Genomic DNA, 25354 nt, shown 5'->3' with positions numbered 1-25354 from the left:
TACTAAACTACTGATTTATTCTGTTCTTTTACCTCTTCAAGCTTGTTCATATTACACTCTGCTTCCTCATGAACATACATACATTGTTTCTTAAATCGTAAGGCACTCTGGCACCCTCATATACATTTGAAGAGCTGCGACACCTCTATGGTGTGCGCTATATCAAAACTAAATTCTCTAAAATTCTGCAGTTCTTTCAACCTCAACATTTTCAAAATATTTACCAGTTTCATATGCTAACACGAGCAAGATGCTCAGTCAGCTGCTAGGACACTTTAAACATTGATAAATATAGGATGCCATCAAGAAGCAAAGAAAGTATAATGTACAGAGGTTGTCGGTGGGATTTGCACAGCGGACACACTGCTATCAGGTTTGTAAATGTAATACAGGGAGTTGATTCCTGTCTGATGGAGGGTATAGAAATTACAGGTAGCAAGTAAACAGTTCTTGAGGCCTTTTGGAACTTTTTTAGGGAGATTGCTGGATTTACTCTGTTTGGAGGGAATCCAAACGTTTAGGTGCGCTGTGTGGAATGTTAGATCTCTTCTTTGTTGGTGAGTTTCCTCTTAGGTCTCTACTCGCTCCAGAGATGGTACGCTTGTGGGCCAGGCTTTCAGTGATGCTCAGGTACAGGGCACGGTATGGGGTGCGGCTGGTCTTGTGAGTGCTGTTTCTCTGGTGGTACTGACAGTGCCGGATTAAACACTGTGAAGGCTTCTAGGCCAATAAGTTTTTAATTTTACTAACCCATAATTTTAATGAACCAATTCTATTACACGAAACTAAACACACCTTTTAGGGGCCCCGCGACAACGGATCAAAATAATATTGATTTGATATTGAAAGAAAATTACAATCAAGCTTTCTTAAATTATTTAAGACAATTTGATTGTAATCTTCTTTCATGATCAAATAAATATTATTTTGATCCGTTGTCGCGGGGCCCCTATAATGAGTGGTGCCCATAGGCCAGTGGCTACTTTGCCTGTTTGGTCATTCGGAACTGGGTGGTAACCAATTCAGCGAGATCATATCTGGTTTCATGTGATTAAATGTCTTTGTTCTGGTGAGGAGGGTTGCAGCAGAGTGCAGGCCAAGTTCAGTGGGTGCATTGTGGAGGACTGACTGTTGTCTGTTCTCTTGTTGGGAACCACCTACTCTTCTGCAGAGAGGTTGCACCCAGTAATAGTTAGAAGCACCAATGCACGTCATGCCAACAATTTTGAAAACTTTGACAAGAATAAGCGAGCTAACTCCAAGGCCCCAATTATACGTTGAATGCAGCCGTATACCTGGGTAGGATGCTGCTGACCTCCAGCCCCCCCTTCCACCCCAATTGTAATGGGCCTGGTGTTCCCGCACCAGAATTTCCCATTTCAGGGAAAAATCCTTGTGATAGCTGGATTTATGCTCAGGGCTACAGGCTTGAAATGGTCACCTTGTATCCAGGCCCTACATGGTAGGGGATGCACAACAGGGAGCTTTCAGATAAAATCTTTCAGCTAAGCATTGCCCTCGAAGTACATGGAAACAACATGCTTATTTGAGGAATTGTTTACTTCACTTTCTGTCCAGTTTTCAGTAAAGCATTTGGAGACAGTCCATTCCATAGCAGGCATTCACTCACAACCAAGGAATGTAGCATAAAGACAACATACCTGTTCCCTAGACTCACAGCACACAGCATCTGCTTCCAGGATCTGCCTGAGGTCAAGGTTCAATGGGAAGGAAATCCGGCGGCTGATCTTTTTTACCCAGGAGGACTTGCTGGAGGACAGACGCTTCAAGTGTAGGGTCAGAGTCTGTGGCAGGCTCTTTACTCTCATGCCCTAAATGAAAGCCCTGCAAAGTCAGCTTAATGGTACATTGAAGGGACTCGATAATACTGTAGGCAGATTCTTGTGTAGAAAGTTGTCAAACCTGTATATTAAAATCAGTACCTCAAATCATACCTCGAGATAAATTTTCATTTGCAGTAGAGGACTAAGGGCCGTATGGATATACAATTTTAGGTCGAGCATTCAAGACCTCTTGTATATACTTTAGTATATACTTATATGTGTATCTACTTTGTGGGCTCTGGAGATCAGCCCTATGACTTGTCTGCTTCCGCTTAAGGACATTTTTTTCTGTTCAACTGCCTCTATTTAACTTTCTTGATAGAAAATGACCAGCAGAGGTCGGTAAAATACCAGAATCACTTTAGCATTCTCTAGATTCTAGACCACAGAAATTGTCTTCCGCGAGCACCCGTAGACAATAATATTTTTTTTAAATCTTGTATTTTCAGTGATATGACCCCCGAAGGCCCTGATTTTATATTACAAACAGAGCTTCGGACTATACCATTTCTCGCTTTTCTTTTTTAAATGCAACCTGTTTTCCTTTAAAGAAAACAGGCTACATTTATAAAAAAAACACGATTGCTTTATTTAAAAGCAATCAGTGACATGGTGGTCTGCTGACCTCAGCAGGCCACCATCCCTGTAAATTTAGCGATTGCCAATGGGTTGCACATTGCGACATACCTCATTAATATTCATGAGGTAGGTCGATTTGCGGCCCACTAGGAATTGCTATATGAAACTCCTGGAGTTTCATACATTAGGAATAGAGATTACCTAATTGCAATTTATAGAAAATCGCAATTAGGTAATCGCTATTTCCAAAATTGATACATGTGGCCCTAAGAGTCCGCCTGTAAATCTACAACTTGTGCAGAATTTCAGGGGTAGTGGGGATTTATTGATAAATCCTTAAAATGCATAAATCTACATAAATTGTAAGTTTACGTTTTCTGGCTTCAGGGGATCTAGCCTGAAGAGAGCCATTCTCACCCATCTGTGGGTTGAAAGGCTTCTGAGAGCATAGACAAAGTGACCCTAGACTGGCTTTTTAACCAAGTCAGTTTGCAGCTTTTAGCTCTCTTTAGGACTAAACTGGGTTGGCTTAAAGCAATATCGAAATTAGCTCCAGAGTCTTCCACTGAGGAATGAGCCCAAATGATTACAATAATTGTAGCACATGGGACAGACCTGCCAGTCTCACACTACCTAATAACAACCTAATCTATTCTTAGTTTTCCCTGAATACGGTGGATAATCTTCCCAAAAGTATTTGTATAGAGGTACTTATTCATAATGTAGAGGGCTATAACTTAGATGACCTAAATTCTTATTGGATAGTATGCTTGGGGGAGCGATAGAACTGATGCCCCAGAAGATGATAAATTCCCTAAATTCTGTTATACAGGGACAAAGTTGCCATGAAAGCATTAGTTATCTTTCGAGCTATATACATATTGATAGTAATTTTAATTAAGTCAAATCAGTCTTAGGTTGCCACCTAGTAGTAGGGTCAAATTGCTACAAAAGGCCTAAAAAATAATCTTTTTTACGTAGCCGGCAAGGTGCTTCTGCTGGCAAATGTGTATTTTGTTCTGAAATTCCTGCACCATCCCTACCCTTACTCAAACACCCACTCTACTAAGAAATGCTGGTACACTTAGACACTTAGGGCCATATGTAGGAAGCCTAATACCGGTCGGTAACGGACGATTTTCGGTAAATATCCCGTTACCGACCGGTATTTAGGCTTTTGGTATGTAGGGGGCACATTTCAGGATTCGGTAATTTAACAAATCGGTAAAATTACCGATTCGGTAATTTTACCGATTTGGTAAATACCGAATCCTGAAATGATATGTAGGGGGAGTGTGTCGTTGGTGTGGGGATTCGTTATTTACCACCAACTAAAAGTTGATGGTAAATGACGAATACCCGTTAAAAAGCATTTTTTTGCAATTTGAAGTGTGCAATGTGGCAGACATACATGCCCTTAGGGCATGTATGTGCGCCACATGTGCACACATGGACGAATCAGGGGTGCAACAGGGTGTCAATGTGACACCCTGCCACCCATGATGATGCCTCCCCCATTACCGATTCGGTATTTACCGATTCGGTATTTACCGATTCGGTAATGGCAACTGGCTTCCCATTCATTCCTATGGGCCTCCAGGCCTATAGGAATGTATGGGAAGCCAGTTGCCATTACCGAATCGGTAAATACCGATTCTAAAATACCGACATGTACCGAATCGGTAATTATTTACCTACATTACATTTACCGATTCATAAATACCAAATCGGTAAAATTCGGTATTTAAGAATCGGTAAATGTAATTTACCTACATATGGCCCAAAGTGAGCTAGCTGCCACACTGAAATATTACCTGTAGGCTTGCAGTCTTCTCCCCACAGTTTTGACACAGACACATATTCTCTTCTGTTAGTTTTTCAGGCCGAAAAAAAATTACCAATGCCTCTTCCTAGAGATAAGAGAGAAAGGGCATTAAAAACAGACACATAGACTAAAGATGTAACATTCAGCAACTCCCAATCAGTGAGCAGTGTCTGCCTCTGCACGTTCGAATAGGATTCCCTGAAATAGTTGTTTACACTGGTCTGTTGTCTTTGAGTAACCAAAACATATAACTTTTGAAGCATGTTCAAATATCATTTCAGACTATGAGCCAGATCTACACATCACTAGTTGTAAATACTGGTTGCAAGTTGCAAGCAGTATTCTTGTGACCAGTAAAGAAAGTTACGAATCAACCTATGTATTCATTGGTTGGTTTCTAAAACTCCAAATCGAGGTGGGTTGCAATCTGACCTATCTCATGAATATTAAAGTGGCAGGTTAAAGGAATAGTGGCACGCCAGTGTCAGCAGACCACCATGTCTGTAATTGATAAATCAAACTTTTGTTTAAAGGAGCAAGTTTTCCAGAGGGAAAACAGGACTGTGTTTAAAAATATATATTTTTTGAGAGTTGCCAGTGGTTCCCCAACAATTTCCCATATTGTTTTTATTTCACAAGCCTGAAGGGATCCCAACCAGACCCCTTCTCATTTGCAAATGAGTTACTGTAGGAAGCTGGCTCTGTATATACTATACCAAAGTGAGCTAAAGTGTGCATAGAGTCCAGTGGAACTCCAAAGGTAGGTAGAGGTAAAGCTAGATAGCACCTCATTCTCTATTTGTGGTAGTGTGTTAAAGCAGTAAGGCAGTATCAGAGGAAAGCGTTATGCATTTGTTGTACACACTCAGTCAGCAAATGAATTCACACACCCAAAGACTGAACATCAGCCCAATTGTTTTTGTATGAAAATATTATTTTAGTTATTTTATTTTCTAGAACCAAGCAGGCCTGGCACAGGTAAGCAATAAATACTTTACAGTAGTAATGCAGTTTGTAAACAGTTTGAATTGAAATTGTATATGCACTTTGTTTTGACTTACAGTATGGGTTCAGAGAAATGCAATACTTTGTAAATACAGTATATAAACTTGAATGGTCTTTTCAGTAAAATTACAGGTAAGTTACTTTTGAGATTACTTTTCTCTCAGAGTAGTATACCTGGATACTACTCTGGGACATTTCCTGTAAACAGGTAAGTAAAATCATTTTTGTTAGTTAGTGCAATTTTAAAGAATTTCTTTAGGTTTTCAAACTCCACACTTAGAAACTTTTCTAAGAAAAACAGTCAATTGTATCCTATGGAGGAAAATAGTGTTATCGGTTTTAAGGTAAGTATTTGGTAGTGGGAGTTGAGGTTCTGGGGGTAGACTCAGGGGTTCCCCAGGGTCAAGGATGCACTCTAGTTACACCCTCAGTGGCACTAGGGCGGCCGGGTGCAGAGTGCTGAGGCCCAATGTTATCCAATGAGGGATAGTGGACCTGCGGTTGGTGGCTGCTGGCAAGCAGACCACTTGGTTGTGGGAGCAAAGCTCCTGGACTTTAGCACAGGGCAAATGGGGAAACAAAGTAGCACCAAAGGTGCACCCTCGGCGTCACTAGGGCGGCTGGGTGCTGGGTGCTGTTTCAACGTCGGGCGCCCTGTTGGTTTCAATGGGGAACCTCTGGTTTACAAAGGCACTGCAGGCTTGGGGACGAAGGTCTTCTGGGTGCGACCACCACTTCGAGTGGTATGTTGGGAAGTTAGGGGTTGGTTAGGCACCGTCAGTTTGGGCACACAAGGCCGTGGGGCGTCGGGTGCCTTTTGGGGTCAGATCTTCTTACCAGCTCCTGGTCGCGGTTCGGGGACCTTCTGGATTTAGGCTGCAGGCGTCAGGTGGATGCTTGAGGCAGGTCAGTGGTCACCGTATCTCGGGTCAGGAGGGGTGTTTGCCCACTCGAGCTCTGGCCGTGGACGGCGGGTGCAGAGTGGGGCGGATTTGCAGTGTTCGGCCGGAGGCAGAGGTTGCAGATGAACAAATCCGATGTTCACTGGAGACAAAGTCTTTGTTTTTGAAGGCAGGCAGGTCCTCTGGGGTTTTCAAGGTTGTTGGCTGTAGGACACACTGGGATTTCCCAGGAGCAGATTCGAGGAGGAGACAGGCCGATAGGGCTGGGGCCAAGTCAGCGGGCGCCGTCCTCTTGTTAGCTGCTGCACGGCTGTTTGGTCCTTCTTCTTCTTGTAGTTTCTTCTTGTCTGAGGTAGCAAGGTGCCCCTAAATACCAGATTTAGGGGCGTTATGGGTAGGTAAAAGGCAGCGACCAATAGGTCCCTTCCCTAGAGTGGGTACACCACTTATTATGCCACCCTACAGTGGGAGGGAGGCATGAGCCTGTCCCTGGTTGGCTGAGTCTCCCCATCTGCAAGATGGCGGGGACTGGGAGTTGTGTTTCACTTCGCCTCCCTCACCTGAGGGGTGGAGTTGGCAGAGGTGGGCACACCTCTCTTCCTCACCTGTTTTTTCCGCCGGTTCTCCCACCCAAAGTGGGGGTCGGAACCAGTGGGGACCAGTTGCTGAAAGCAGCAAGTAATCTGGGGAAGCTCACAAAGGCGGAAAGCCTTTGAAGCTTCCCCTTAGTGAACGCTGCCCATCCTAGGGGAGGAGGCTTGGTACCTCGTCCCACGATGTGCATTGTTTCAGGCCCCAGAGAGCAACGGGCTCTCGACCCAGGGGTCCAGAAACATGTCTGGTGGTGGCAGCTGAAAGCAGCCACTCAGCCTGGACACTAGTGGTGGGTTAGGTTTCAGGGGGCATCTCTAAGATACCCTCTGTGTGCATTTTTCATTAAATCCCACACGGGCATCAGTGTGAGTTTAATGTGCTGAGAAGTTTGATACCAAACTTCTCAGTTTTCAGTGTAGCCATTATGGTGTTGTGGAGTTCTTAATGACAAACTCCCAGCACCATATACTCTTAATGGCAGCACTGCACTTGCAATGTCTAAGAATGGACTTAGACACTGTAGGGGTACAGGGCTCATGCACCTGTACCCTCACCACTGGTATAGTGCACCCAGCTAGAGGGGTGACTGATCTATGCAAGGGCTTTGGGTTGTAGGCATGGCACACAGGGATGTGTGCCATGTCGACTATTCACTCTGTTCTGCACCAAACCACGCAGCACGCAAAGGCAGTGTGTGTATGTAAAGGAACAGGACCTCTAAAGGTGGCACAATAAGTGCTGCAGCTCTGAGAGGCCTTCTCTGGCCAAAGTGCCCTGGGTATCTGTGGTACATTTTACCAGGGGCTGACCTGTGGCCAGAGATGCCAATTGGGTTTAGGCTTCAATGCAGTTTCAGGGAAAGAACATAGGCCCTGGGTACCTGATTAGCAAGAGCCCAGGGCACACGCAGTAAAGAACATCAGCAATTCAGCAAAAAGTGGAGGCAACCATGCAGAAAGAAGACACTTTCTCACAGTTACCATCTGATTTGAGGTATTGGTAACTTTTCAATGTTTTGCAACCGGATTTCATTTGAAAAACATCGATACATATCATACTGATTCATATTTTGAAGGGGCATTTAAAACTTGCCCTTCCGGATACTGGTTCTGTAATCATTCATACTCCCATTTTAGTTTTTCTGACTCCTGAAATAGAATTAGTGGATCTAACACTGCTTTACACACTGGGATTTTAAAATTAGACTGGTGCTGTCTGGTTTTTAGATAGACTTCAAAGTGGCTAGAGGCACTTTTAGTGTTTGATTCTACATGTCTGATTTCGCAATGTTAATAGATGTTTAATAATATCTTGATGTAATGCCTTCAGTGGATTGGCATGTCTCAAAGCACAGGTTCCTTAAGTACATCCATGCCTCTTTAAGAAGTCGTTCTTACCCAATCTACAAGACCTCAGGTATGACTCTGGCGGACTGAGTGACACATGATTTATGAGAATCTAGATGGAACAGTCTGCTTTCTTGTTGAGTTACCAAATCAGCAGAAATGGCCATCTGCTGATTAGAGGTATCAGCAGCTCCAACAGGGGGGAATATCACGGCTGAAGCAGCCACTTTGGTGCTGTGACAATCATTTACAACGGTACAACTTCCATATGACATATGGAAGAAGAGGCGAAGCTGGAAAAAGTGTAAGCAAACATCAACCACCAATCACCAGGGATCATGGGCATGGAGATCTCAAGCCATAGCTGTTGCATTTCCTATTGTTGTCTGTTGCAAACAGATCTATAAGTGGGGTCGCCCACAGTTGAAACAAGTCTTAAAGGTATACATTTTGATCTCCAATACATGTGTTTCCTTTTTTTTTTTACTTAACTGATCTCCAATATTTCGTCCACTCACAGCAGTTGTTCCACCAAAAGTGTGATGTAGTGTATGTGACCCCAGTTCTAGATTTGTGTCTTTTTGGACAACCACAGGCATTGTGTGCCTTCTTGTTTTTGGTATAGTGCATAGTTGTCATGTTGTATTTGTATCCGATACCGCTTTTTCTTTGTTTTGTAATGATTTCAGTGCAATCTCAACTTCTCCTTTTCCAGACTGAAATGCTGACGTGCATGTCCTTAATTGTCATTGCTGTAATGTGTGCTCAGCACCCTGTCAGGGACGCTTCTGTGACAATCGCCACTTACAAAATATCTTACCAGCTTTAGATTCTGGTTGTAGCACCACTGCATCATGTGCTATACTTTGAGTGATAAAAACGCTGGATCCCCCCAAATTTGCTAAAGTCAATTGGCTTATCAAACATTTCTGAAGTAGCTGCATTTGTAAATGTTAATTTCATCCCAACAAAGAATTTGAAGTGGTTGTAAATATAGCTTTTTTAATATACATTACAAATAATAAATTGCCTAACAGTGAAATAGTTTCTGAATATGGGGTTGGCATCTATTTTACCTGTCAGTTGTCTAGATTTTTATTTTGTAAGAGTTTTAATAAATCAAGGACTTGACCTACGGAGTGTCAGAGCACGTTGCACAATGTTACTGGAATAAAATTAAAATAAATAGTTATATCTTCATAACCAGAGGGGTAAGTAAGAGTCGATGGAATAGTTAGTCTCTTGAGCTCCTTCTTGAAAAGTTGAAAGTTAGGAAGAGTTCTTATTGATGGGTGCGTTCCCTGAGAAAGACTGTTTTCTTGTCTTTGCTTTTTGTGCAGGCTGGATATTTGAGCAACATTATATCCACACCTCTCAGGGCATGTTGTCGCCCTAAGATGTTCCGTTTTTGGTTAAGATAGGTAGGTACTTCTGTGTGAATATTTTTATATGTGATACAGGCAACCTTGAGCTGGCATCTGGCTTTGATAGGTACCCACTTGAGAGAGACCAATGTTTGGGTTGCTTGCAGAGGCACAAAGTGAATTTTGAAAATACTGCAGAAAATGGAATTGCCGTAGTCCAGTATTTAAAGCACTAGACCCTGAGGTTCTAGTATGAAATTAGTTTGAGGAATGATGTGCTTAATTTCTCCTATGAGTTTCAATTAGATTTGTGCTCCCTTTGCTAGAGCATTTATGTGACCAGGTAGCTGTAGGTTTCTAATACAAAGCCAAGTGATTAAGTGCATCTTAAATCTCTGGACTCTGATCAACAGAGGACAGATGTTTGAGCCATTGTCGTACGGGTGTAGATCAGATACAAGGTGCAGTGAGAAGTAACTCTGTTTTGAGAGGGGTGAATTTGAGGTAATTGACAATATGTGATCCAGACATTAATTTAATTTAGCATTGAGCCTAGTGAACCTATGTCACTCGGGAAGGGATGTTCATGCAAAGCAGAGTATCATTAGCATAGAAGTGGAATGAGATATTGGAGTTTTTCAGGAGTTTGGCTTTGGTCTAACCTACAAGTGTTTATCCTTTGGTCTCTGCTATCCAGAAAGAATGTGAGCCAATTTAGAACTCTACCTCCTAGGCTAATTCAGTCCTTTAGGATCTTTAAGAGTGAGTGATAGTTGACTGTATCAAAGGCAGCGGAGAGGTCCAGGAAGATAAGGAGACTGAAGTCTCCTGTATCTATGGTCCTCAGGGCATCGTCAATAATATTTAGGATTGCAGATTCTGTGCTGCACCAACTCTGGAAGCCAGACCAATGTTCATCTAGAAGGTTGTTGCCCTATATATAATGGTTGAGTTGTATCACCACACAGCTTTCCATAAATTTACTGAGAAACAGTAGGTTCAAAACCAGATGGAAGTCATTAAAATCATCAGTGTCCGTTCCCCTTTTCTTCAGTAAGTAGGTGACTTGTCTGATTTTGAGACAGTTGTGTAGTTCCCCTTGATAAAGCAAGGTATTGATCATGCTTGTCCAAAATGTAGCAATGGCTTGCGAGATTTCCTTCAAGGATGGTTTTTTAATAAGTTCGGAAAAATGGTAGGATGGTTTAGTTTTCATGTTGCTTTGCATGAGCTTCGTAAGTGGTACTTCTCTGAAGTTACTCTAAAAGCCATTCGCTTTTCTACCCGTAGTGAATTCAGCTTCATCATCTAGGCTTGGTGCTAGGATTAGCTTGATCTTCTTTACTTTTTTTGATGACATTTTCAAATTCCTCACCTCTCTGCTTGGGAGCTTGAACTGGCAGCATAGTAAAGGGTGTAGTGTGTTTTTCCCATTTCAAATAGTTTTCTGGGGTGATTTCGGGCATAGGTGATTTAATTTCTGACCGTTGCTAATTTAGCGTTGAAGATTCATTTCCTTGTACTGTTTCCTTTTAATTCTTAGATTCACAAGCTTTCTTGCTGTTGGGTTTTGTCTCCATAGTCGTTCAGATAGTCTCAGGATTGTTATGTAGTCCTTACGTTCTTTAAGAAACCATTGCAGAGAACTTTTGACTTTCGATCTTTTTAATTATAGAGGAGTGGACTTGTCCAAATGTCTGACAGTGTGTCCGCATATTGTGTTGTGATGGTATTGATGTCTTCGTCTAATGAGATATTTTGTAGGGGAGAAGCTGATTGAGATTAAGGAGCCATGTTTGATATTGTTGAATTTTCTAACCCATTGTTTTGGTCTTTTTGGTTGTCCTCCCAGGCAAACCTTGGATGACGGAAGGGTAAAGGGAACTAGGAAATTATCATACCAATTTACCGGAATAGGCTATTCTGACTTGATAAGACCCACTAGAGTGATTATAAGGTCTAGGGTGGCACCATGTGCACGAGTGGGAGTTAGGCAGTCTTGTATCAGATTCTTATTAGTCAAGGATGATGGCAGTTGAGCGACCGCTTTGTCCTTCTCATCTGCCCAGTACAGGTTAAAGTCACCCAGGAATGCATATATTCTCTGGAAAGATCCATTTGTCCCTACTGAACTCAAAGAGCTGTTTCACAAAGTTGGTACTTTCTCTAGGAGGCTAATAATGCATTTGAATCGAGTTATATTTTTCTAATTTTTGATTTCCATCAATAGACTTTGGAAAGAAGAGGATTGTTAATTATTCAAGTTCTTGCATGTGACCTGTTTTTTATGGCTTTAAGCGACACCACCTCCTGCTGTGTCTGTGCGATTGAGAATGGGGATGGAGAATCCATGGGAGTTAGTAGGCCTATCGCTGGATGGTAAGTTTAATTCGGGCAGGACTCTGTTAGCAGTATAATATCAATATAGTGTGATTTATGAAGATCAGAGATTGCTATTGGATGTTTTGGTACTGACCTGAAATTATATACAATGCCTTTGAACAGTGTACAATTGTGTAGATACGTTATGAAGGATGCTGTACACGTGTGGTAGGATCACATAGGTTCATCTAGGTTGCTGTGTTAAACAATGAATAAGCAATTCAAGCACATAAGTCTTTATTATTGTGCGGCTTACAGATTGAGAGGCATGAGATTGTATTGTTTAAAGTGTGAATTGACTAGATGTTCTACTCTTGAAACTTTTAAGTGTGTGTGTTTCACATTGAAAGTGAGAGATTTCACTTACATCAAAGTGTCAGTCTTCATGAAGATATAACAGAGATCTCAGATGTTCGCTGTCAAAATAGGAGAGTTAATTGGATGTGATAGGCTATGGGGTTTTTTGTTTGTTTTGTCTGAATATTGGATGCCTCATCAAATTGTTGTTGCTCTCAAAAACCTCTTGTATCAGTCTTCCAGGCCCAGGCGCTACTGTCCACAGTGCCATTCCAAGTACTTGTGGGCACATCAACATGCAGTTTGTAATCTCCACTTGTCGCTTGAGCATAACGAGGTCTCCTGCTCTGCCTGCTTCGCCTCCCACTCCAAGAACACCATACGTGATCATTGGCTTGCTCGACGCACCATAGAATAACACCAAAACGAATATACCTCTGACATCTTCGGGGAAGGCGTTGAAGAAGAAGAAGCAGATGGAAGAACTGAGGTTGAACAAGTCGTGGCCTTCATCCTGGAACCTGATTCACACTCGGACTCCAATGTGCCAGACCTGTAGCCCACGCCAAGCCAATGTCAGAAGATGGCAACAGTGAGTATCAGTTCTCAGCACCACAGCCTTCCGAGCTGCAACTGCATCACAGCCATGGATAATACCGACCTAAGACTTCGGAATAGACTCTGACTCCACCCAAGGCACTGAGCCAGCAACCCAAGACCTAGCCTGCCTTGACACCGAAAGCTCCCTTGACGACCTCTGGAGTCTCGGAGCCAGTGCAGACCCCGATGGGCCCTAAGGAGCTAAAACAACAGTAAATGTCAAAAATGGCCTCAAAGCTGAAACAGCCTTCGGCGCCCAGCTGACAATCCATGGCAGACACTGAGGATCGGGAGCTGCCAATTCTACAACGCCTTCAAGAGGAGTTGGACTCTCGACAACAGAGACTGTTGATTTACCTCCAGATGAGGAACATCAAGGCAAAGCCACCACCAAAGGTGAAGAAGACCCTTTCTCATAAGCGGGAGCTTACTTTTGAAGAGCAGCTAGCATTGAGTACCCCTTCACCTCTCAAGTTAAAGAAGCATCAAGACAGGGGCACCAGTCCACTGCCCTCTCAACCTGCTCCAACTCCTCATCATTCTCCACAACCTCTAACTCCACCTCCACCACCTTAGAGACCTCCGCCTCCACCTCCACCACCTCAGAGACCTCCGCCTCCACCTCCACCACCTCAGACACCTCCCCCTCCACCACCTCAGAGACCTCCGCCTCCACCTCCACCACCTCAGAGACCTCCATCACCTCAGGGACCTCCACCTCCACCACCTCAGAGACCTCCACCTCCACCACCTCAGAGACCTCCGCCTCCACCTCCACCACCTCAGAGACCACCGCCTCCACCTCCACCACCTCAGAGACCTCCACTTCCACCTCCACCACCTCAGAGACCTCCACCACCTCAGAGAGCTCCGCCTCCACCATCTCAGAGACCTCCACCTCCACCACCTCAGAGACCTCCGCCTCCTCCTCCACCTCCACCACCTCAGACACCTCCGCCTCCTTCCCCGGAAGGCTCTACACATTTTTTATGGGGAGGGGAGTCCTCCGCACATAGACCTTCATGATGTTCCCTATGTCCCGGAGCTAGGCTGTGCAGCTCCAATGTGCGGTGCAATGTTGTGATGAGGATGGTAATTAGGAGAAGTGGCTCTCGAGTGGAGAGGCGCAGGTGGAGGCATTACCGGTGACACTGATGAAAGGAGGGACTGCACCAACAACTAGTATGTATATTACTATAACATAGCGCTGGTGTGGAAGGTGGCAGTGGAGAGGGTGATGCAGCACTCTCCATTTTCCAGAACACTAAACCTCAATTGGGTACAACCCTTTAGAAGCATCAGTAGCGATATGTCTATAGCACAACGGAGGGAGGGTGGCTGTCACACATTGAGAGGTCCATGACTAGGTGATCGGTTTATCTCCTTCACAGATGCACAAGAACAATTTGGCATCAAGACGAGTCAAGTCTTTCAGTATGGTAAATTGGCTAAAACAGCCAGAAAAATATGTTCAGAATTCCCTGAAGCACCTGCTGCCAAGGCCGCATTTAATGTGTTATTACAGATGGGTGCGCGCCTGATAACGGGTATGTATAAGGCTCTGAAGGGGAAGAGGGGGAACACCCCCATGAAGGGGTGTCAGTTGTGGGAGGCTGATCTTGGGAAACAGTTGGCAAACACAGGACGGAAGGTGACGTGCACTGGTGAAGGAGGTGTTCAGCAACACCAGTTTCCAACTGGTACACTTACATTTGTTCTACTATACCTATAAGATCCCCTTAAACTGCACAAAGTATATTCCCTTAGATCCTTGAGGTGTCCTACATGCAGAGAGTATGAGGCCACATTGCACACATGTTATCGACTTGTATCGAGATCAATAGATACTGACACCAGGTTGTCCATAGATTAACATTGACGACCTACATGCAAATCAGTGCTTCTAATAAACATTGCGAAGTAGGCATCATACATAAACCTAGAGACATGAAAACGCTGCATAGTTTTGTTTTGTTGGGATTGGTCCTAGCGAAGAAACAGGTGGTGATAAATTGGATTAAATCAAGAGAACCGACCATAGACTCCTGGGAGCGAGATCTGATAGAATGGTCATTAGCGGAGGAACTTAGGATGTGTGACATTACAGAGGATGAAAGAGCAATCCAGGACATACTCCAGTGGTCCACCAAGATACAGCAGATGGTGGGTGGCGAAGATGGGAACGATGAGTCAAGTAGGGTACCGGAAAGAGAAGGTGTATAGCTTTGCAGCGTAGGGAGAGACTGATTTTGGGTGGCGGTCTCCCCTTAAAGAATGTTTGACTACAGGCAGCTGCCATCGCGCCCATGCCTTTTCAAGCTTCAATAACTTTGAAACTCTGTATTACTGCAGTGTGATTACACAACTCTAGACCAAAGAGGGTCTAATCTCGAACAACTGACATAAGGTAGGAAAGGAGGGTAACATAGAGGGGATCACTTGGTCCAGACCAATGCCTGACACGATAACCGGCAGTAACATGTTGACATGCATGCAGATAGGAGGGGTGAAAGGTTACTAATCAGCTCTATCACCACCATCCTTCATTGTATTTTAATCCTGAAGGGAAATCCAGGAATAAAATTAGTAAAGTGGATATTTCTAAGCCAGTTTTAATCTATAATCTGCACTTGTAATTTTTTTATTGATCCTTACTTTTCTTTATGTTTGTATTGTCTTCCCCCTCCCTTTTGCTCCACTCTAGGCGTTGGTCTGCACAGGAGCGTTGTTTAGCAAGCCCTATGATGAAGTATGCCACAAATTTGTGGGTGAGGGCAGTTTTTCAAACAGACAACTTTTGCAACTTAACTTCATAGCCTAATTTTGTTCACTCCTTCTTTTTTGGTGTTGTTGGTTACTTATAGTGGAGGTCGAAGTAGGAGGTTTTCCTCTTCCCCCTCAGGTGAGTGTGATTCAGCATAGCTACTGCAGCCCTGACCGAAAGAAATATGACAGGAGTGCACGGATGGGTGGGGCGTGGCAAGGACCCTTTTTCTGTACACTATGGGGCCGATTCCGATCCGGGTCGGAAAGCACTCTGACCGAGCCAGACCCCTACAGTCCGACCGAGCGAGTACGATGCGCACGTATGCTGTCGGATTCGGTTCGGTCGGACTCCCATAGAAGTCAATGGGAGCCGGTCGTACGATGCGTTCATGGGCTCCCATTGACTGAAGGGGTACGTATCGAACAAGTGCGCCCCCTAGAGTGGGTACGCGTCGGTGCCACCCGCACCATACATGCCTGTGTTGGGGAGATCCATAGGTCTCTCCCTGTGTTCGAGTCGTAGGGCTGCGGGTGTCAGGGGGTCCGACGCGGACCCCCAAAGTCCGACTCCGGGAGCTTTGTCCGACGCGTGCATCGTACTGGCTCGGTTGTACATCGCAACCATTGCACGCCACGGTTAGCTTCCAACCGGGACGTACGGAGCGGTACGGACCCGGAAACTACTCGGTTGGGGATTTTCATGTAGTTCGCATCGTACTTGCTCGCTCGTACAGCTGTACGAGTCGGCCGGAAAACACGCGTACCGCTCATTGTTTTTCCGGCCGAACCCGATTCGGTGCTCTTCCGACCGAGATCGGAATCGGCCCCTATGTCTGTAAAATTCTGAATACTCATTTGGTTGAGGTGTGGAGCGCAGATGGGAGAGTGAATGAGTTTAACATTTGAGCACAAACCATTGTATGAACTGTATATACAAGTCGCAGAATTGTAGGCATAATTGTGAACTCTGGGCAAAATCTTTTTCTGTAATGTTTTTGTATGTTCCTAGTGGCTGGTATTGCAAGTTTCTATATGCTAGCTAACCGCACACACCTACCAATCTATGCAGTTACACACATGGATGTACACACACATGCACACAAAAGCACACACACACATACATACACACACACGGACACACATACACACACACACCCCATATAGAGCAGATTCAATGAGAGTGAATGCTGTTGGGTAGAACAGGAATTCCCTTGATCCTACCAGTGATGTTGGCCTTTTAAACCTGGGATCTGAGAGTAGAAGTGGCAGGGCGATCAATTTGCTGTCCCATGTCTTTTCCTGCATGCAGTTAAGACACGTCAAATATTCCTGGACATGGATTGTGTACAGTGAGCTCAGTCTTCCAGCCTACAGAAAAAGAGAGAAGAAGATAAAAATTGCTCTGGAACAGTGCCCATGTAAGATCATTGTCATTAAACTCAGGGTAGGTAGTATAGTGATCTGATGTCTGTCCAAACATATTAAAGCGTGCGGTCAAGATGTGGCGTCAATAATGACGGTGACATTTAGCTAGGACCAAGATATGGTTTGAGAGTTTGGTTGTAGACAATGTGACCACAATGCAACAGGTTTGAAACTCTCTGCCTTAATTGTTTAACAGTTACAAGATTGTCAAGTGGATTTTGTAAAAAAGAGCCTGTCTGTAACCCCACATCATTATGTTGCTGTATATAAATATCACATAATGATGTAGATGGTATGATCCAAGAAATTTAGAGATGAGTAATATCTCCCTTAATCATTTGATAGGTATTTGAACGTTACATATAGATCCCATTATGGATCATATTAAATTTCTCAGATATATGAAAGCCTGGGATAACACTGTATGAAATGGTCAAGTCTCATATTTTGAGAGAGATATATAGTCATTCGATTCAACATTAATTCAGAACCATGAGAACACAGCATGAATTCCAATAATTCTGAGAATGGTGAGTTTTCCTTGAGAAGTGAAAGATTTCTGGAAACATAGTGCTGTTTCACTGAGCTCTGTAATGTTTCAGGGTGGCCACTGTGAGAACTTTATGATTCAACATGAACGGTGTAAAGTGAGTGGAGGCTGAGACATTTCCTTAACTTTAAAAATAGTTTTTACATTTCAGACTACTCTAGATTCACATACTGGGCATTATTTAGCTAAATAGTGGTTGGGCCTAATACAACACCTAAGGGTACTCTGTTGTAACAGCAAATAAGTACCCTGTCCTCCAAACTCATGGTCCGCCCGTCATATTTTGAGTCGGAAAGACCGCCTGGTTTACGTCAACAGAGTTAGAAGTAGGCCATCCGACTCTCAGCCCCATTTAGGTATGGGCGGTTGTATGGTTTTTGTTTTACTGTACATCACTGGCAGGAATATCCTGGCAGTCAGGGAAAATAAAATGACCCTCACAGAGTTGGAGAAAACTCCTGTGGTGTTGGGGTCATTCGCTTTTTCTTTTCCAAAATGAAATTCCTGCCTTCTGGGGTTTTTTTGGGAAAAGAAAATACTTTTAACAGCTTGATGTAAGCATCAGTCACCAATGAAGGACTCACACCAAACCTTTAACAGGCTTTGTATGAACTGCTGTGATGGTTGTTTATGCAAACCTATAGGTTTCACTGGAGAGTCGGCAGTGAAAATACATTTGATGGATAGATTAAAATCAGAGAGACAACGTAAAATACTCCGCCAGCCTGATTGTCTTTACTCCGTCGGCCAAACTCTAAATTGGGTCCTAAATCCTTTGGTTGTGTTGACTGTAGGCAGTGTCTTTATGACTCATTTCCCACAACATGATTGCCATCTTTCAATTTGATTTCTGCCATTTCAGTGAAAATGATTAATTCTATACAACATCGATAGAATGGCAAAGTGATTTCAGTGACAACTGTATGACTTTAAAGTAAGCAGCAGGAATAAGGCTAGTGTGACTTCATGTGAATGCTGTAACTCCACCTGTAATTTTATTTATTTATTTAGCGATTTGTATAGCGCCTGGTGACCCATGGGATTAATGACAACCAACAGGTTCACCTAGAACAGAGCAATTTCAAAGGTGTGCCTTATGGGAGGCGTTGTGAAGATGTAAAAGGTTTCATCTATGTGCAAATACTATTGTATCAGTATCACTAGTGCAGCCTAATGACAAACCATGAGATTGCGGTGACAGCCTTAGTTTGAACCAGGTATTTGAATTGTAAATTATAAGTGGACTTCATGATCTCTAACACCCCTTAAAGATAGGTTGTCTGAAACAGAGTAGGCATCATCTTCCTACAAGCAGGACAAACACACAGGACCTCCCCTCTTGACCCCAGCAAACTCTCCCTCTGATGCTACTCACTGACCCCTCTCAAAGATCAAAGATGGATGGATGCTTCACTTTCTCGCAGATACTTGAGGTAGTCTTCCTCATCAATGGACTCCAACTCTCTGATCGCAGGTGACCTCTGTGCAGCCTTCACCGCATCTCATGTGGAAGCCCTGGCTAAACCTGTGACATTACCCCTTCGTAGGACCTCCTCGTCCCAGTCATTACCATAGTGATGAGGTTCCGCCTCCTGACAGGCACCTAACATGCTAGTCTGTTCTTTATTTTTTTATAAAAGCCCCTCCCATCTGCCTCCTTTCCTGTTTGTTTTCCTGTCCTGAGGCAGGCTAGATAAGGCGCTATGACATGCTGTAAGGTACGTGTTTGTTTGTTTTTGCGCATACTTGTAGCTGTATTCAGGCTGTCAACTGCTCCTCGGACTTTTACCAGGCTATTGGCTCTGGCTGTGGGTGTTATGCAGTATCAGGGGTTATCTGTTTTTCCCTATCTTGATGATCCTTTGATCTGTGCTTCCTCTCTCTCTAAGGCTCTGCTGCTCTGCTGGAGACCATGGCCCTGTTTCAGCAATTGGGCTCAACCTGGCCAAATCACAGCTGGTCCCTGTTCAGCGGTTGCAGCTTATCAGGGCGGTCTTCAACATTTAGATGGGTGGGTTTCTTTTTCCCAGTGCTCACAGAGAGGCACTGCAATATCTTCTGTTGGCCTTCTTGTCTCAGAAGAAGGCTTTAGCTCAGACTTGGTTGAGGGTCCAGGGGTTGATGGCTTCCACCACGGCAGTGGTTCTTTGTGCCTTGTCTTCACCACAAGCCTCTCCTCAATAATCTGTTGTTCCACTGGGATCCCTTTCTTGCAGATTTTGACTTTCGAGTTCCTCTCACCCCTGTTCTGGTTCAGGTGTTAGGATTGTGGCTGCACACTCCCAACTCGGAGAAGGGGATCAGTTTCCAGCTCCCTCCTCCCTTATTGTTGATGACAGATGCAAGTCTGTAGGGTGTGGGAGCCACACTGGAGTCCTTGGAAGCCAAGGGTCAATGGTCTCTAAGGGACAGCACTTGCTCCTACAGTTAGGGTCAGTTGAATTTCCATGTGGACAGTTCGAGCCGCAACCTGTCTTCTTCGATTCTTTACCATCTGTCAGTGCCCCTGTTCAGGGACATCTGTCTTTAGTTCAGAGAGCCCTGGATTGACTTCTTTGCCTGTTCCTACAATGCCCTCCTTCCCTGGTTCTGTTCGGAGGTGGTTTGTCATCAGGCGTGGGCGGTGGATGCCCTTTTAATTTCTTGGCCCTCTGGGTTTCTGTATGCCTTCCCTCACATTTCCCTGCTCCTGAGGGTGCTTTCTGAAGATTCGGCTAGAGAGGGTGTTTGTAATCCTGATTGTCCCTTTTTGGTCTCGTCACCTTTGATTTCCTCCGTTGCTTCTGTAGTACCGGGGCAGGTTTGTTCGGTTACCAGTGATCCCATCCCCGCTTCAGTTCCCAGTCCTGTCCTTGCCCCGTTTCTACCAACTGAAGCTGACTGCTTGGATCTTGAACACTTAACGCAGGAATTTAACTCTTAAGTCTTACAATAAACACTGGGGCTCTTTTGTCAAGTGGTGTGCTACTCAGGGGGTGGATCCAATTTCTTGGGAGCCGGTGAAGATTCTTGAGTTCCTAAAGAATGGGTTTTTGAAGAATCTTGCCCCCTCTACTCTGGTGCTTCAATGTGCTTTTATCCGTGCCTGTAGGGGGTTGGAGGATGCCCTGGGAGGCATTGCTCCTTTGGTGGTTTGGTTGTTGCAGAGATTTTGGCTCTGTCGGCTGGTGTCTTCAGTGATTGTTCCTTACTGGGATTTGTCGACTGTGCTTCAGGGTCTCCAGTTTTACCTTTTTCAGCCTTTTTTTGGAGGCCGATCTGATGTGGCTATCTGCTAAGATGGCCTTTTTGTTTGCCATTACTTTGGCCCATCGTTTGGGAATTAGGGGTTTTACTAGTTTCCTACTCCTATTTACAATTTTTGAGGGATAGGGTGATTCTACGGTTGGATCCGGATTTTCTCCCTTAGGTTTCTTCTAAATTCCATTTGCAGCAGGAGGTTATTCTTTCTGATTTCCCTGGGAAGAAGCATGTTCAAGTTCATTCTGTTTTGGATGTTCGAAGGGTTCTTCATATTTAACTGCAGCACACTCAGGGGTTTCACCTTTCCCTGCTCTGTTTGTGTCCTTTGGCAAGAAGGTGTCTACTTCCACTATCAGTAAGTGGGTGTGCATGGCAGTTTGTCAGTCATATAAATCTTTGGATTCGTCTCCTCTGGCTTGGATTCAGGGCCATTCCACTATGTCTGTGTCCGATTCCTGGGCTGAGGCTACTGGTGGTTCTATCCCAGAAATTTGTAGGGCTGCTACCTGGCAGTCACATCACACCTTTATCAAGCATTATCAGCTAGATGTGTTGAATGTTTCAATGGAAAGTTTTGCTGTTGGTGTTATGAAGTCAGCTTTGTCATAAATTTGATTTAATAAAACCTTGAGTTATTTCTTGAGTTTTTTAGTGTCAAGCTTCATTCTTGTGTTCGGGCTCGTGAAATCCTTACTATGGTAATGACTGGGATGAGGTGGTGCTATGAGGGGATAATGTATTGTTACTTACTGGTAATCTTCATTACCCTTATTAGGATCCTCCTTGCCCCAGTCATGTCCTCTCCCTCCCTCCATTGTTGTGTCTGATCTTGCTACTTGCGGGCATGGAGGCGGGTAGGAGGGGCTTATATAAAACAATTAAGAACAGACTAGCGTTTTAGGTGCCGGTTGAGAGGTGGGACCTCCTCAACATTGGGATGACTGGGACGAGGAGGACCTTAATCGGTGTAATGAACATTACTGGTAAGTAATGAAACATCATTTACCAAATTGTGGCCCGCGAGCAGCAACTTTCCCTAATGCTGTCTCGCACTCTCTAGTTACCCCTCCTCTTAAAGCCATCACGTGACCTAGCTGGGCTGAACCACTATCAGTCAGGCACTGCGGCGTTACTCCTGTTCAGCAATACAGGCTGTTTCAACCACCAAGAGAACTGAGGTTACAAAGGGCCACACTCAGACAAAGTATTAATATGGGTAATAGCTGCAGGTGTAGGTCAGTGAGTGAGTCAGGCAACAGGACCCACATCTTTTATTCTTTTATTCTCCTTCCTACTCTGTGGTAATGTCATAGCCACCGATGGGAAAGCTCCCAAATCAATAATCATGATCACATACCATGTGTGTATTTACCAAGCAAGTTTCAAATGGGCATCAGAGCTTTGGTTAACTGTGGTTTTGCTTTTTGTAATCCATCAACTCACCAGATGTGGCTGTGGCTTTCCCAACTGGTCGCGAATATGGTTAAAGAGGGTCATGAAGAGCTCGGCTGCATCTTGCTGGACGAACACTGCCAACAAAGACATCCTGGGCATGAGGTCAATGATTCAGTGCAGCTGTGTGTGTCAAGTATAGTTCACAATATGGCCTTTTTCAGCAAAAGATAATGGGAAAGAGATAATAATTCTCGTCTTAGTCCACTAGTTAAAAGAACATGAATAAATAGAACCTATAAGGTAACTCTCAAAATGACATATGCTGGCCTGAGGACCACATGAATTCAAAAGTCACCAGTTTCCACTTCCAGGCTAAACCAGCAAAAAAAATGGCTAAATGAATGCGAAGTTCAAACTTTTCCAGGCTAGTTTTGTTTCCTGGACATGGGCAACAAGATTAGCTAGCTATATAGATGGAAGGAACTATTTGGGTCATCGGGTCCAGCCCCTCCATTGAGGCAAGAATATATCACTATACTAATGTAATTTTAGTTTTATTAAAATCCAGAAACAAGATGCTAAACATGGAAGTGGTTGCCATGGTTTTATGAAACACCCTTTTTACTATGCCATTAGTTTTGTTGCTTGTGTCTATTATGGATTCACGCAGGAACATAATTAAAATAAATAATATTGCACTTACCAGTCACTCCAATGGACGTCGCCTCGCTCCTCTCTGACGATCGTCGATTCCAGCTGCAAACTGTGGTTCCCTGATGACATTCCCAGCACTTCTCTCATGCTGGGAATACCATTCCCAGCATGAGAGTAGCACTGGGATTGGTATGAGCAACCTGGTTTGCTGCTCAGACAGTAACTGGGAGCCTGTGGCGATTCTCCAACCCAGCTGTGCAACACAGCCGGGTCGGAGAAACCTAAGTGCGCATGACGGTTTGGTCGGCCTAAGACAGCTGCCCAAACCGTCATGCTCACTAAAAAGTGCCCACCACCACTCCCCCTACCATGCCTGTCACAGGGGATTGCCGGCGCTGCTCCGCTGAAGATTCGCGTTGGTGGCGATCCAGCAGGCAAAAATAAAATGATAATAAAATGCTTTTATCATTTTAGTTTTCATTTTTAGCAGGGATATAGGTGCATTCTGTGCTTTGGCCTTAAAGCAGTGTTCTTCTTCCAGAAGGAAGAGGATGAGACATTGAGTGATTGAACAGAATTTTTACAGATTTGTGCATGTTGTCTGTCACATCAAGGATTTGTGTCTTGTCTGATATGACTACCACTGTTTATGATTAAGTGTAAACTGAGATTCAAGTTATTTTTCTGCATGTATTGTGAATACACAATTCTTAAGTAGGTTAATGTGCCTCTCTTGTACTTGTTGAATGTGTGCTGTAGCTGACTGTAAGTTAAGGTGTGTGCATTATACATGCATACAGGCTATTATCCAACTGGTAGACCCAGCTTGTAACGTGTTTTACCTTTGTGAAAGCAGTGTTCTTTCATTTTTACACTTTTACATAAAACATTGTTTACTCTTTCAAACAATATATGTTTATTCCTTTAATGCTTCTTGCTCTTCTCAATAAGCATTGTTTGTAAGTTAGTTTTAAAGGTGGCCTATAGAAAGAAATAAGATTTTCTTGGATTGAAATAATTATTAATTGCATGCCTAGGTGTGCTACATCTATTGTGCCTATTAAATTTGGAAGTTAAGCTAAAATGTTGATGAAGGAATGAATTTCACCATATTCTTTAGCATTGGATATGCTGGCCTAGAAGCTTTTTGCTACATATATGCTTAGTAAATAGGTTAGCATCTGTAGAAAATGCCTACATATTTCTGTGTGACAGGATTACTATTTATGACCACATACAAGTACATAAGGGAATCATACGCACACCCTCATACAAGCCAATGTGACCACTAAATTGAGAAATGGACCATTCTTCCTGGCCCACATATGAGGTTTTGGGTTTCTCTGTGCACCAAATCCAAATAGGTATCAAAGTCACATTTGTAATTCAGTGTTCCGTTCACACAAATTCAAAACAGAAAAACATGGCCTATGTGACTAAGTGGGATGGCAGTTTTTAATGAAATTGCGAGTATTGACACAGAAAAACATGGCATGTCTGACCATTGAAAGCAAAGAAAATGTCCAGATCCAAGATGAGTCCTTCCCTGTGTCAGTGTATAACAGTCAGTGTTAGCAAGACAAAATACGCTGCAGTGTGCTTGTTTCCTAATTTTCTGTTGTGTTCCTTGCCCCTACCCAAACCTTTTGGCCCTGATTTTTCTCAAAAGATTGGGTCTTTCCTTGTGAATTATTATCCGTATCTGTTTAGTTGTTTGTCTTGATATTGTTGCTATGTTTCATTTCCTTGGTGTACATGTGATTGCCTTCCTTGTTGGATCATCCAGTTATGGGCCTGTGGTCTTGCTTGGCTCTTTTCTCCTTCCTGATGTCAGAGGAACCTTGTTGTTTTGCTAATTGTTATCAAAGCAATGCACATCTTCTATCAAAATCAACACAGATTGACAAAGGAGGCTTTTTCTCCTTGTTGGTTTTTCCTCTTAGTTTAGACCCTCAAAAGGAGTCTCCTGTCACCCGTCACATATAATATTCTGTGCAGGGTGGTGAAACGAGTTCCTAAAGGATTCAAACTTTTCTCAGGCAGTTTCAGAGGGCACTTGATAGACCTACAGCATGTCCAGTCCTTGGCAGACTGCAACACCCAATATTGTGTAGGTTCTGTGTCACTAACCCTGTCCAGGACCTGGCACAAGAATTGCAGCAGTTGCATTTGGAGATTTTGGTGCTGAAACAGACCTTAGTGTTGTGGTCAATCCTTTCAAGTGACCCTTGCTTTACTGGGGATCCAGTTAATCTACAAGAAAGTTTAGATTCTCTTAAGGTGCATTTTACTTTTTTCCCTGTACAGTTTAATCAAGATCTCATTAAGGTGGATCATTTGATTAGTTGTATTTCTAGCCTTTCTTTAGCTTTGGCAACTCCATTAGTAGCCAACCCAGATGCCTCTTTGCAGTCCTGTGATTTCTTTCTGGCAGCTTTTAAGAGAATGTTTGAAAGGCTGTATTTTGAGTACTCTGCTAAAGAAGCCTTATGAGACAGTCATCAAGGTACAATGGAGTGTGGACACTTTGACGTATATAACTTGCTTTCACCAGTCAGCTTTTGAAACAACCTGTATTGAAAG

At 43.7% G+C, this 25354-nt stretch overlaps 1 protein-coding gene across 4 annotated transcripts in view; it reads right to left on the bottom strand.

Annotated features, from left to right (window-relative positions):
- The window catches only part of USP18 (ubiquitin specific peptidase 18), a 183354-nt gene that overhangs the window by 32922 nt on the left and 125078 nt on the right, over positions 1–25354 (bottom strand). For 3 of the 4 annotated variants that reach the window (XM_085652111.1, XM_085652113.1, XM_085652112.1), the window contains exons 6-9: positions 22166–22251; positions 16726–16872; positions 4238–4333; positions 1662–1832 (exon numbers count right to left, since the gene is read on the bottom strand). In XM_085652111.1, the coding sequence (XP_085508237.1) occupies positions 1662–1832; positions 4238–4333; positions 16726–16872; positions 22166–22251 (500 nt within the window). The remainder of the gene's footprint in view (positions 1–1661; positions 1833–4237; positions 4334–16725; positions 16873–22165; positions 22252–25354) is intronic. The other variant, XM_085652114.1, reaches the window with a different exon arrangement.

Source organism: Triturus cristatus, chromosome 4_1 (genome assembly GCF_964204655.1).
Source record: "Triturus cristatus chromosome 4_1, aTriCri1.1, whole genome shotgun sequence".
In the NCBI taxonomy this organism is placed as follows: Eukaryota; Metazoa; Chordata; class Amphibia; order Caudata; family Salamandridae; genus Triturus; species Triturus cristatus.
Note: the sequence above shows the minus strand (reverse complement) of the source record. Positions and strands in the feature narration are given on the sequence as shown.